At 44.7% G+C, this 13,168-nt stretch overlaps 1 protein-coding gene across 4 annotated transcripts in view; it reads right to left on the reverse strand.

The window, feature by feature from the left end:
- Positions 1 to 2,380: 2,380 nt before the first annotated feature.
- The window catches only part of TMEM241 (transmembrane protein 241), a 147,789-nt gene continuing 137,001 nt past the window's right edge, over positions 2,381 to 13,168 (reverse strand). For all 4 annotated transcript variants that reach the window (XM_024236170.3, XM_024236171.3, XM_024236169.3 and 1 more), the window contains one exon: positions 2,381 to 4,424. In XM_024236170.3, coding sequence (XP_024091938.1) covers positions 4,364 to 4,424 — 61 coding nt within the window. In that variant the 3' untranslated portion in view covers positions 2,381 to 4,363. The remainder of the gene's footprint in view (positions 4,425 to 13,168) is intronic.

Below are 13,168 nucleotides of genomic sequence, written 5' to 3' on the forward strand. Positions count from 1 at the left end.
TCAGTGGTCTGGATGTGGGCAGAAAGAGGAGTCTGGATCTGGGTTAAAGCTACAAGAACTCCCTCCCCAGGGTTAACACCAATATTATCTGTAATACTCCCCTGCCGGTATTGAAGAGAACAGAAAGAAAGGCAAAGGAAAGAAAATAAACAATTTATTTTTCTTTTATTATTATTTTTAGAGACAGAGTTTGGCTCTATTGCCCAGGCTGGAGTGCAGTGGCACAGTCATGGCTCATTGCAGCCTTGACCCCTGAGCTCAAGCAATCCTCCTGCCTCAGCCTCCTGAGTAGCTGGGACTTACAGGCGTGTGCCACCATGCCTGGCTAATTTTTATTTTTTATTTTTGTAGCGATGGAGGTTCACTGTGTTGCCCAGACTGGTCTCAAACTCCTGGGTTCAATCAATCCTCCCACCTCAGCCTCCTAAAGTGCTGGGATTATAGGCTTGAGCCACCGTGCCTGGCCCTTATTTTTCTTTATATCCACAGCAGATTAGTAATAATATACCATTGTACACAACCTTGCCTCTCCTAATAGAAAGCACATTCTTTATTTATACAAATTAACAAACCCAAAATCCCAAGGCTCTGACTGGGGTCCAGCAAGGATTAAGGTCATCAGGCACCAAACAGGACCCAAGGGTAAAGGGAGAATGTGGGGTTACCTGGAGACTCCCTGAGCAGAAAATGAGAGCTTGGGGCTACAGTGAGGGGGCCACTCCACTGTTCAGGTCTTTGGGCTCACCTTCATTCAGCGCTGAACATGTGAACTTGGGCATAGAAGATGGTGGTTAAAGCTTGAATAAAAAGGCCCAAGAACCAATAGAAACTGAAGGAAACTGATAGCATACTGACAAAACACCTTATCCTCTGCCTCTTGCTGGTGTCAATGTAAGAAAAGATCTGAGATTTTAAGAACAATGGGCAGGGGGCAACACAGTGAGACCCCATCTCTACAACGAATGAAAAATTAGCTGGGTGTAGTGGCACGTGCCTGTAGTCCCAGCTACTTGAGAGGCTGGGGTGGGAGGACTACTTGAGCCTGGGAGGTTGAGGCTGCAGTGAGCTGTGACTGCACCACTGCACTCAAGCCTGGGTAACACAGTGAACCCCTATCTCAAGCAAATGAAACAAAACAAACAAACAAAAAACAAACAAACAGGACTCTGAAAGGTGATTCAAACAACCAAACAAAAACAAATACAGGCTTGCTAGAGAACCATTTGAAAAAGGATCTAAAACTTCTCAGCCAAAGCTTTTGGGGCCAGTTCTGCTGGAAAGAGGACTGGGTTTAAACTGCATGGCTCTTTGCAGTCATCAGAACCTCCATTTGCTTAAACGGCACTTGGAAAGACAGGTATAAAATGACACTTAGACAGATGCCACTTTCTCCAAGTGGAAAAGAACTGGTCTCCGTTGTATAGAGTTTTACGGGAGCAAGAGAATAAGGACAATTCTAAACCCAGATTTTCTATTTGACCCTCAGTCTCTAGAAAGTTTGACATCCTAGATGAAGAACAAAAGTAAGTTGAACATGGACACAGGGAGGGGAACAACATATACCGGGGCCTGTCGGGGGGTGGGGAGGGAGGGAGAATATTAGGAAAAATAGCTAATGCATGCTGGACTCAATACCTAGGTGATGGGTTGCTAGGTGCAGCAAACCACGATGGCACACATTTACCTATGTAACGAATCTGCACATGTACCCCAGAACTAAAAATTAAAAATTTTTAAATTAAAAAAAAAAAGAGAGACCCTTCAAAGTGAGAGGGTATGTCAGGCAGCTACTATTATTTTTCCTCCAAATTAATAAGTGTAAGGTACCTGTTTAATCAGCTGGAGGTTAGAAAAAAATATATAAATATTTTTCATGGAAATAAACAACAAGACAAAACAACAACAACAGAAGTAAGTTGAAAGCCGTATGTGTTAAGGTCACTCTTAGCATTTTCACCTTACATGAAAAGCAGAGACCAGGAAAAGACGAGAACATGAACTTAAGGTACTCAAGTTCCAAATACATGAATCCATTGCTATTTGTTTCTTTTTCTCTTTCTTTTCTCAGCAAGTGGGGAACACATGCAAAAGCAACAACAGCCACCGACTGAGCTGACTGTATTCTCCACGGGGCTGAGTATGGACAAGGCATATTTCCCGGACGTCAGGGGCAGGGGGTCTCCATCAATGACATGGGTATTCAACACTGCAGGGCCTGGCTCCCTGCTTGCGGAGGACTCATGGGTCACCTTGAATGGCCCAAACTCTCTGATACCTGGCAGAGTGGTAAGGTATTTGAAACATCTATTAGGAACAGAAATATTTACAGTTAGTCATTATTTTCTTAAACCTTCTTGGTGGGTTCAGAAACAAGTGACCATTTTGTGTAAATTCATTTATTTTGGAACAATGAGAACACATGGACATAGGGAGGGGAACATCACACACCGGGGCCTGTCGGGGGGTGGAGGGCTAGGGGAGGGATAACATTAGGGGAAATACCTAATGTAGGTGACAGGTTGATGGGTGCAGCAAACCACCACGGCATGTGTATACCTATGTAACAAACCTGCACATTCTGCACATGTACCCCAGAACTTAAAGTATAATAATAAAAAAAAGAAAAAAGAAGTTCATTTATTTTGACTCCTACAAAGGCAAGGAATAGGGTTTTTGTTGTTATTGTTGTTGAGTTGTTTTTGAGACAGTCCCACTCTGTTGCCCAGGCTGGAGTGCAGTGGCGTAATTTTGGCTCACTGCAACCTCCGCCTCCCAGGTTCAAGCAATTCTCCTACCTCAGCCTCCTAAGTAGCTGGGACTACAGGCACACACCACCACATCAGGCTAATTTTTTTGTATTTTTAGTAGAGACAGGGTTTCACCATGTTGGCCAGGTTGGTCTTGAACTCCCCACCTCAGGTGATCTGCTTACCTCGGCCTCCCAAAGTGCTGGGATTATAGGTGTGAGCCACTGCGCCTGACCAGGAATAGGGTTTTAATACAATTTTTCATCTGGCCTGAAAAATATACTTCAGTGTTCAATGATTTGAAATCTCTGAGATATCAGGGAATGAAAGGGATTAAAAGCTTTAAGAAATATAAATATAAATGTATAGTGTGTGTGTATACATATACTTTTTTTTTTTTTGGCCCAGGGAAGACATCTGTCAGTGCTCATAACCCTGTTTCCTCTGGTGATAAGTTAGTACCAGTTTAACCTAATGGTGGGCAAAAAAACGACATGCAGAATTCAACGTAACACACATCCTGACAAGTTTATAACGACCACGAGAAGTTTAGAGGCAGGAAATAAATAGTAATATCAACCACGAAAAGGCTGTCACTCACTCCAGAGTTTAAAATGCTCGTACACAGGTGGGGGTGGGCCTTAGGCAAGCCAGCATGACAGCAAAGAAAGGACGGACCCAGAGGAGACTCCAAGGATGTAAAAACACGAATGAAACAAAACAGACAACCAAGCCTCACCACAAAAATGATAACCATGTGAGGTAATGCATTTGTTAGCTAGATTTAACCATTCCCAAAGCATTGTGTTGTGCATGATAAATGCGCACCGTTACGTCTGTCAATTTAAAAATAACAATGAGAAAGGCCGGGTGCAGTGGCTCATGCCTGTAATCTCAATACTTTGAGGCCAAGGTGGGAGGATTGCTTGAGCCCAGGAGTTTGAGACCAGCCTGGGCAACACAGTGAGATCCCCATCTCTAAAACAATAAAAATAGAAAAAATGAGACGGGTGTGGTGGTGCACACCAGCTACTCTGGATGCTGAGGCAGGAGGATGGCCTGAGCCTAGGAGGTCAAGGCTGTAATGAGCTGTGATCCCGCCACTGCACTTCAGCCTAGGCGATAGAGTGAGGCCTTGTCTCTAAAAAATAATAATAAATAAAAATTTTAAAATTTTAAAAATGAAAAATAAAAAATGACAACCAAACCCCTTAGGCCACTACCTCGCACTGAAAGCAGTGTTTGGGAGAAAGCATGTGGCATCCAGAAGTGTGAAGCTCAGTCGAGGGGAGTGGAGCCAGCCCGTGAAATCCTGTACTTCCTGTTTCTGCAGAACCAGCTACAGCACGGTTGACAGAGGTTCTCCAAATGGGAAGATGTAACAGACCGCTCCTCTGCAGCAACCTGCAGACCCCCAGAAAGGGTGCTCCTTGAAGCACCAGGGCCTCGGCCTCATCAGCCACCACCACATTCACTTGTGTGAGGGTGATGGCACTGCCCACCTGGCATCACTGTCCTTGCGTTCCTCTTTCTGACACATTCAACAGGGAGCTATGAGACTAGGGGCGATGTTCTCCCGCAGCAGCCTGTGAGTCTCCTTCTCTTGACTGTCTTGTTCAGGAGCTCTTCCGCTCTGAGAAAACCAGCAAGGCCTCTCCAAGTGCACCGAGCAGGAGGCTGCAAACAACAGCAGAAGGTCAGCTCTCCACTCCCCTGGGACCCCTGAGCTGCCTGGCGCCCACATACACAGGGCAAGGGGTGCTTCCCCTCATTCTGCAACTGTGACTCATCACCAGCTCGAACTGCCATGCTTCCAGATCAAGCGCAGGATCGCTCCTATCCCTCGGGGCAGACCTCGGGTACACATGGGAGGTGAGAAGGCTGGCAGGCGGGCTCGATACCTTCCCTTGGGGAAGGAGGTGAAGTGTCCCACACATCCTGACCAGGTGAGGGTGATGCACTGGGTTAGTGCCCTCTGGCAGAAACACAGACTTCTGGCAGGAGCGATCCCATAGAGGTCTCTGGTGCTGTTGGCAAATTGGGCTGATGGACAGGAAATCACACAGGTATCCATACTCTTAAAATTAAGGTGACAATCTCAGTTTTCATTTCATTTAAACTACAGAACATTTAAAGGTGAAAATACAAGTGGGGAATCATAATTTTCCCACCAGCACAGAAAGAAACATGGCCAGTGATCTGAAAATGAAAAAGCAGTGGGAGAACTGGAGAGAGTGAGGGAAGAAGAGCTGAATATTTTAACATGCCTCAAATGTAATACAGCCAAAGTCCTCTCCACTTTCTATTTTGAACCTCACCGTAGACAGTCTGGTGACTATCTGAATCCCGTTAGTTTTCTGGGGCCTGTGCTGGGCCATCACCAAGGGACTATGGCGGTAGGTCTGTGATGGGGAGAGCCCCTTTTTCAGAGGTGCCAACAGCCCTTTTGGTCAGACCCTTTCCTTCCCTTCCTCTCTCATCTGCCTATCCAACACCCCAGTCCTTCATACGCTCACTTGCAACACACACCCAGGCCATGGCGTCTTTGTATCTTGAATGTTTGGGGTGCTGAGTGTATGACACACACATAGGCTGTTCACGCTATATACCCTGTGAAAAATGTTCCTTTGGTGGGTGACCCTGACATACAGGTAACTCACACCATTTTCCACTTTAGCATAGGAATGAATTGACTATGAGTGAGAATATAAAAACAATATGTTTTAGAATCAGGCCAATTCAAGCTCTGGCACAGGCATTTGTTAGTCAGGTGATCTTGCGTACGTTTTCAGCCTTAGTCTCTCCATCTGTACCACAGGAGATGATCGCATCTAACAGCCTCTATGAGGCTTAGAAATAATATATCAGCAGCAACCCACCCCTGTGTTTAGCCTATGATGGACAATCACTAAAACAGGATTATTATTATTTTCCAGCCGACTGCCCTCTGAGAGTAGCAATCCCCTCCTCAGTGGTCCTCCCGGTGGGCCACCCAACTTCTGCCTGAAGATGTCTAGTGAGGGGCACGTCCTGTTGAGCAAGGCAAGCCTGCCCCATGGATGAGTGGCTCTGGTCACTGGATTCACATGGGTCTCCATGGGCATCTCACTTGTGGAAGCCACTGGGGTTGGCGGGGACTGACTGAGACATGTTCCTTCCCCCCGCTGACCCAGGCAGCCCTTCATCACACTAACTCTACAGCAGTAATTTCTTACAACCTCGCCCGCGAGGCCAAAGCTGCTCTCCAGAGCAAGAGAGAACAAATGTACTCCTTCCTCAGCTTAGAGACCGGGAGAATCCCCCAAACACTGTGATCTCCTCTCTCTGGTGATTAAAGGCCTCTGGGGGAAGGCATCAGGAGACACTGGTCAGTCAGGTTGGGGAGCTTACAGGATGTCCCCCACTTGGTTCACAATGGGGATGGAGGAGAGGGAGCCGAGGGAGATCGATGCCTAGTACCTTACTCCAAGTTGGGATGTACTTTCCTCTTTCCTACAGAAATAAAACTATAACAGTGAAACTAAGTTGATCGATCCTATTTAACTACAAGAATGTAGCTGGAACGAATGTCCATGTTATAAACCAAATTACTATCTGTGGACCTCCCCAGATCTGTAATCATCATTGTCAGCACTGTCTCTGTGAGAAATTGTGACCCAAGTTCCCAACGACCCTATTTGGGAATGAGGCCCCTTTGTGAAGCTGGGAGGCTGCTTGTCCATTGTCCAGCTCAGGACCCCAGATGCTGAGGGGTTCCATCACCTATCCTCTTTGGAAAAGACATGACTGTGAAGGGGAGGCGTTCTTTTTGCACACAGGCTCACCTCCAAAGACCTGGCTTTTCCTTTTAAGTGATTGCCGTTCCCCTTGTAGCCCTTCAAGAGCATGTATGCCACCCTGCCAAGTTCCCGGGCAATGCAGAGTCACCGCGACCGGATGCAAGGGCTGCACGGAGCTTTGGGTTTGGGAGAGTTTTATTTCTGCAAATGTAACCAGGGGCTCGGACATTTTATACACTTTCCACTAATCCTCCTTAATCACCAGGGAGAAAGCCAGGGTAGCAGCTGGCCCCTTGCCACTTTTACTCCTATAGCCTTAGAACAATGCTGGAGTATAATAACATTGCATTCTGTCCCTTTGCCTGAACTACTTTATGAAACACCAAAGCAGCTTAGTAAATACTATAAATGAAAACAAACCTTGGTTCAGTTTACTGTTAGGAGAGCCAGGGAGGTGAGCTTTGATGTTGTTTTCTAAACAGCAGGAAAGGCTGACATGGGTCCAGGAATCTTAATAGCATTACAACTATTTAAGTCAGAGCTTGACTGAACTGTTTGCAAATCTTGTAATCCCCATCATTCCTGAACTGAACAAACTTCATGTAACCAAGGCATAAACTCAGATTGCAGGGCACACATGGCCAGAAATATCCATCACTAGCTTCTCTTCCAGAGGTTTATTTTCAGCACTTCTCCAGCCCTTCCCTTTCTCCTATGAGGGACCGAAGACTCCATCTAAATTTTACATTTATTATTGTGGCTATTCAATTAATTCCTGTTGAGCCAGTAGACAGAGGATGGAGGCTGCATCCTTTACCTGGCTGCAGGCCCTGCGCCTAATGCAACACTCAATAAATACCAATTGAATGAATAGTTAAAACTGTTAATATTTCATCCCCTTTCTCCCATCTATATAGATGGGAGAAGCCCCAAACTATTTGGTCTAAAAATAGTTTGGTCCTAAACTGTTTTTTCCTTTTTCTCTCTTCCTCACCACAATGTGTCTGCCCCATGCTCCATTCCTTGGGGCCCTGCCGAGTGAGTTCATAATCTATTAAATTATGATAAAATTTGAGAGGTAATAAGAAACCTTATTGAGAAGGCCCTTCTTACATAGAATTTTAAAGAGGAAGTTTCAAATTTTTAATTCAAATGGAGAACTCATAAATTTCAGACACTGGGATCCTGAAGGCATTTTGGAGTGTGATGGGGGATGTTTTCTTTGCCCCTAAATTCATTCTTTCTATACATAGGTTTGGGCAGCCTCTGTGAAGTTCCTTAAAATTAAAGGGATAAGAAATCTTTACTCAAAGATTATATACGATCATTTTCTAAAGACCCTCAGTGTTGGTGAGGTTTGTGCTAGGCTCAAGTTCAAGTGATCCTCATGGCTGATAAACAGCGATCAATGGCAAGTTCAGTGAATGATGTGCAAAGGGAAAAATGTGATCATGGAATCCTTAGAACAAAGAAGTTGCATTTTTGTTATTCTTTTCTTTCCTTGTACTTAAACTATTCCAAAGAGAAGGGTGACTCTCCCCGTCTATAAAATGGGAGAGGAGAGGAGGCACCATAATTAATTCCACTAGACAAGGATACTGCTCTCAGGTCAGTATCTTTCTCTTTTGTATGCTTCAAATCTCCTTTGCTGAATTTTGAAATAGAGGGAATTAATATTACTATAAAACTGTTAATTAAAAATGAACAATTAAATAGAAATCTGGCTATTTAAATTACTGGGCTTGAAATAGATTGTTTTTATAATAATTGGCTGGATGAGAGAAGTTGTTTTTAATTAAAGACTTTAAAAACATTGGGTACTTTGGTTTATAATTGTTCTTGGATACAATATTTTGAAGGCTGGCCACTCAGTGTTGATTCAGCAAGTATTCAACACTAGGCCTACCTACAGATGCAAAGGTGAATGAAAGACACCCTTTCTCCTAGAGCTGCTCACAGCCTGGTGGGAGAGATGGCGCCAGCCACCTGTCACTCAGTGCAGCAAGTGCCTACGGAGCCAGACACAGACACAGAGGGGATGGGAGGAGCAGCTGAGGACCTGACACTTGAGCTGATCCAAAGCTCTCATTTGATGAGCAAGTTCCTTAGGATCTTGCTGAAATTTCAAATGGCATTTTCTCCACTAGCCCCCATGAACTTTAGACCAGTGATTCTCAACTGGGGTGGGACTTTTGGCAATGTCGGGGACGTTTTTTGTTGTTACAACTGAGGGGGTGCTACTGGCATCTAGCGAGTGGGGTTCAGGTTTGCTGCTAGACATCCTACAAGGCACAGAGCAACCCCTCAAAACAAGGAATTATCAGTCCCAAATATTAATAGTGCTTTGGGTGAGAAGCCCTACTTCAGATGGCCTACTTTGTGTAGCTAAGCTGTTGTCCATCCAAGGAGGAGGATAATGACATGTATATTTGAACACTTATCCCCTACATGGTGATCTCCCTGGAGTCAGGAAATGTGCCTTGCTTCCTTCTGTAGCCTCAGAGCCCAGCCCAGCCCTTTGGTGGAATGCATGAATATACAAATATATGTATGCAAGGCTACCGGCTGGAGCAGGGTCCTCCAGTCTCAGCCAGCCAGGGTGGTGGAGGCCATGGTGGATTGGAGAGAACACGCCAATGTGAGGAGGCAGCCTCTATTGATTCCAGCAACTGCTGCTGTGTGCAAATGCAGGCCCAACATTAACAGCTGCTCCACATTTTCAAAAGAATCTGGAAATCCGGATTTGTATGAGGAAATCACCCGATTTCAAAATGATGATGACTAACTTAAAATTTGAAAAGCAAATGACAAGAAATAGTAACTATACCAGCACACACAATAGGTCCAAACAAAATAGGCCTGCAGCCTCTGCCCTTTGTGACTTCTGATCAGTTTAAAGTCCCATGCCACAGGGATCAGCCGCCGCCCCTGCCTGGGCTCGAGAGCTGGTCACCCAGCCACGCTTGAACACGCCTAGTATATGGACAAGGCAGACCAGCTCTGTGCAAGACACAGAGCTGAAGCACAGTCTACTCTTCTGGTGGTTCACTTTGTGGTTGGAAAATTCCTTCAGGCTGAAAACACACCATCTTTAACCTCAGGAGTCCTCAAAAATCAGGAAATTCCAAAGTCAAGGTTCCTTTTGCAATAATCACACATTCTGTTTCCTTGATTTGGGAACACACAGCCTTTCTTTCCGTTTTTCTCAGGGCATACCATAAAGTTCACAGGATGTGAAACAGCCCAGAGACAGCCTCTTACAGACGCCTGCTTCCTTACTATTCCGACTCAGCATTTCCTCACACTGGAGAGCTGTCTTACTCTTAGCTCTCACGTTCAGTTCAATACCTGGGTTTCTTTGGCTCATTTTGAAATTCTGTACAAAATGTGGTCAATGCAGGCTTACTTGTAAGAGAGAAAGATATTGTCAAGAATTTAGGGGCTGGGCGCAGTGGCTCATGCCTGTAATCCCAGCACTTTGGGAGGCTGAGGCGGGCGGATCACTTGAGGCTAGGAGTTACAGACCAGCCTGGCCAACATGGCAAAACCTGGTCTCTCCTAAAAATACAAAAATTAGTCGGGCATGGTGGCATGGGCCTGTAATCCCAGCCATTTGGGAAGTTGAGGCATGAGAATTGCTTGAACTCAGGGAGATGGAGGCTGCAGTGAGCTGAGATTGCACCACTGCACTTCAGTCTGGGCGACAGAGCAAAACTCTATCTCCAGAAAAAAAAAAAAAAAAAAGAATTTAGGCTAGTCTGGGAGTGGTGGCTCCCTCCTGTAATCTCAGCACTTTGGGAGGCTGAGGCTGGAGGATTGCTTGAGGCCAGGAGTTTGAGATCAGCCTGGGCAACATAGAGAGGCCCTGTGTTTAAAAAATAAAAAAAATACCATCCTGGCTAACACAGTGAAACCCCGTCTCTACTAAAAAAATAAATTACAAAAAATTAGCCAGGCGCGGTGGCGGGCACCTGTGGTCCCAGCTACTTGGGAGGCTGAGGCAGGAGAATGGCGTGAACCCAGGAGGCAGAGCTTGCAGTGAGCCGAGATCACGCCACTGCACTCCAGCCTGGGTGACAGCGTGAGACTCCGTCTCAAAAAAAAAAAAAAAAAAAAAAATTAAAGAATTTAGACAAACACTATGAAAGTTAAGGAAAGTTAAGAAATTTGGGGAAAAGTCTCAAGAATTTATATATATATTTATATAACATATAATTATATATAATTATATATAATTCATATAATAAAATGTAATTAATATAATAAAATATATATAATTCTTGTTATATAATAACATATATCATATATAAAACAAGAATTATATATAAATGACATATCTATCAATTATATATAACATATATATAAAATACATATATTCTCTTTATATATAGAAAGAGAGAGAGGGAGAGAGAGACGCATGTACACATATACATATCTCAGGATATAAAGGTTTCTTCTCTGCGCAGCTGGATTTGGGGATGTCAACCTGCCTACCATTTGTGTCACCCCTCCCCAGAAGGACAGGTGCAGAGGAAGAGTGGGGAGAAAGATTAGCTCCCTGCTTCAGAGCCCCATTTCTGGTTACAAATCACTGAGTCTCCTCTGGCTGCCCTGTCTTCCTAGGTGAGAGGGGCCCAGTCCTCTTCCATCCCCCAACTCTCAGCCCAGCTAAGCCGCTTCCTCTGCATAAGGCCCAGTTCACACCAGCTCCAGGGGCACCTTCCAAACACTCCTGGCCTCTCTCCCTCCTTCAGTCTTCTTATTCACTGGGCATTAACACAGTTACTATCTGATCCATCCAATGAATTAGCTTTCTGATTTGCCCTTCCTTTGATAACCCCTTAAGTGTTGGATATCTTATATTTCTTAACGGTTTCCACATACTGTGCATACAGTAGTCACTCAATAAAGAGGTTTAACTGATTGATATTATGGAATTATAGCTATGGTATAAAAAACCTATGACAATGAGATTTTCCTCCCTAAAAATGTCTACTGGACATTCTTAGTTTGCAGGTCAGTCCCTGAACAGGAATTAGGACTGTCTTGTGCTGGGTGACGCTCTGTTTGTTTCATCTGCCGTCAAATCATCTACATACTCTTTATGGAGGATCACAGTGGTGGGACGAGGAACATTTAAGCCATTTTCCCTTACAGCTCCCTCATGAGCTTCCACCTGTATATTATCTACACTGCTGTACATCCTTGGTGTTTTTCAATTCAGTTCTAGCAGGTTACAGGGCTTTGTACACACAGACCTGGGTTTGAAACCTGGTCCAACTGCCTAGTAGCTATAAAATCTTGGGAAAATAAGTATCTCTGGACCTCAGCTTCTTCATCTTTAAAATATGGATGACTTGGAAGAGTGTTGTAAAAATAAATGAGATAATATTAATGTAAGAAATGTCTGAGGCACAGTAGTTGCCCAATAAATGGTTAGTTATTATTATTAAAAAGAAGAGGAAGACATAGCAGGAGGAGGAAGAGGAAGGTGTAGGAACATTTCCTAATTTTTCCTTCCATTTGTCCTCTTGGGGCAGGAAATGCCCCCACTGGCGCTCCTGAGAAAGGTTGGAAATCCCATTTTCTGAGTGCAGTGAGCAAAACCATTCATTTCTGTCCATCTAGGATGATTTAGATATGGACCTGCCCTCAGGCAGGGCAATGAGCATCTATAGGCACCGCAGAGGCAGTGATTTTTGACTTTTATCCAAGAATGGTTCCTGGCACATCTGAGGCACTTGGTGAATGTCTGTTTATTGAAGGAACCCCTTCCAGCCCAAGGCCACACAAGATGCACGGTCACCTCTTAGACTCCCCATCACGGTATTCCACAGGACCACTGGTCCTGCCCCTCACATTTATCCCATATGAATCTCCTACCGATGTTCAAAAATAACACTGTTGTTTCTGTGGCTATGTCAGCATCCAAGGCCACCTGGGAGATGGGAGGCTGTCCTGGGCACACCTGGGTACCAGTGCTGACTCCCACCAGCCAGCATGGTGGTCCTTGACTTAAGCAAGTGACAACTCAGCAGGTCCAACTTGCAAACAAATGCAAAAAAAAAGAAGGAAGGGGAAAGATCAGCTATTAGGACTACTGTGATTGCAGGCATGGAAAAAAAATACTTACTTTCTTCTCATTATTTTTTTTTTGAGATGGAGCTTTGCTCTTGTTTCCCAGGCTGGAGTGCAATGGCGTGATCTCGGCTCACCGCAACCTCCGGCTCCCAGGTTCAAGCGATTCTCCTGCCTCAGCCTCCCAAGTAGCTGGGATTACAGGCATGCGCCACCATGCCTGGCTAATTTTGTATTTTTAGTAGAGACAGGGTTTCTCCATGGTGGTCAGGCTGGTCTCGAACTCCCAACCTCAGGTGATCCACCTGCCTCGGCCTCCCAAAGTGCTAGGATTACAGGCGTGAGCTACTGCGCCCAGCTAAAATACTTATTTTCTAGAGTCAGGCATTATTTGAACAAAGCTAAGCAATACTATGCTTTTTCTTTCCTGATAATACTGGTAAAGAAATGTAAAAACCTATTCCAAAATTTGCCTGCACTTCAATTTTATAGTGCTATTCCGTGGGGGGGAAAAATCTGCCAAGTAATATATAGGAACTAGAATGGAAACAAGCATGATCTTAA

The sequence above is a fragment of the Pongo abelii genome, chromosome 17, assembly GCF_028885655.2.
Source record: "Pongo abelii isolate AG06213 chromosome 17, NHGRI_mPonAbe1-v2.0_pri, whole genome shotgun sequence".
Lineage (NCBI taxonomy): Eukaryota > Metazoa > Chordata > Mammalia > Primates > Hominidae > Pongo > Pongo abelii.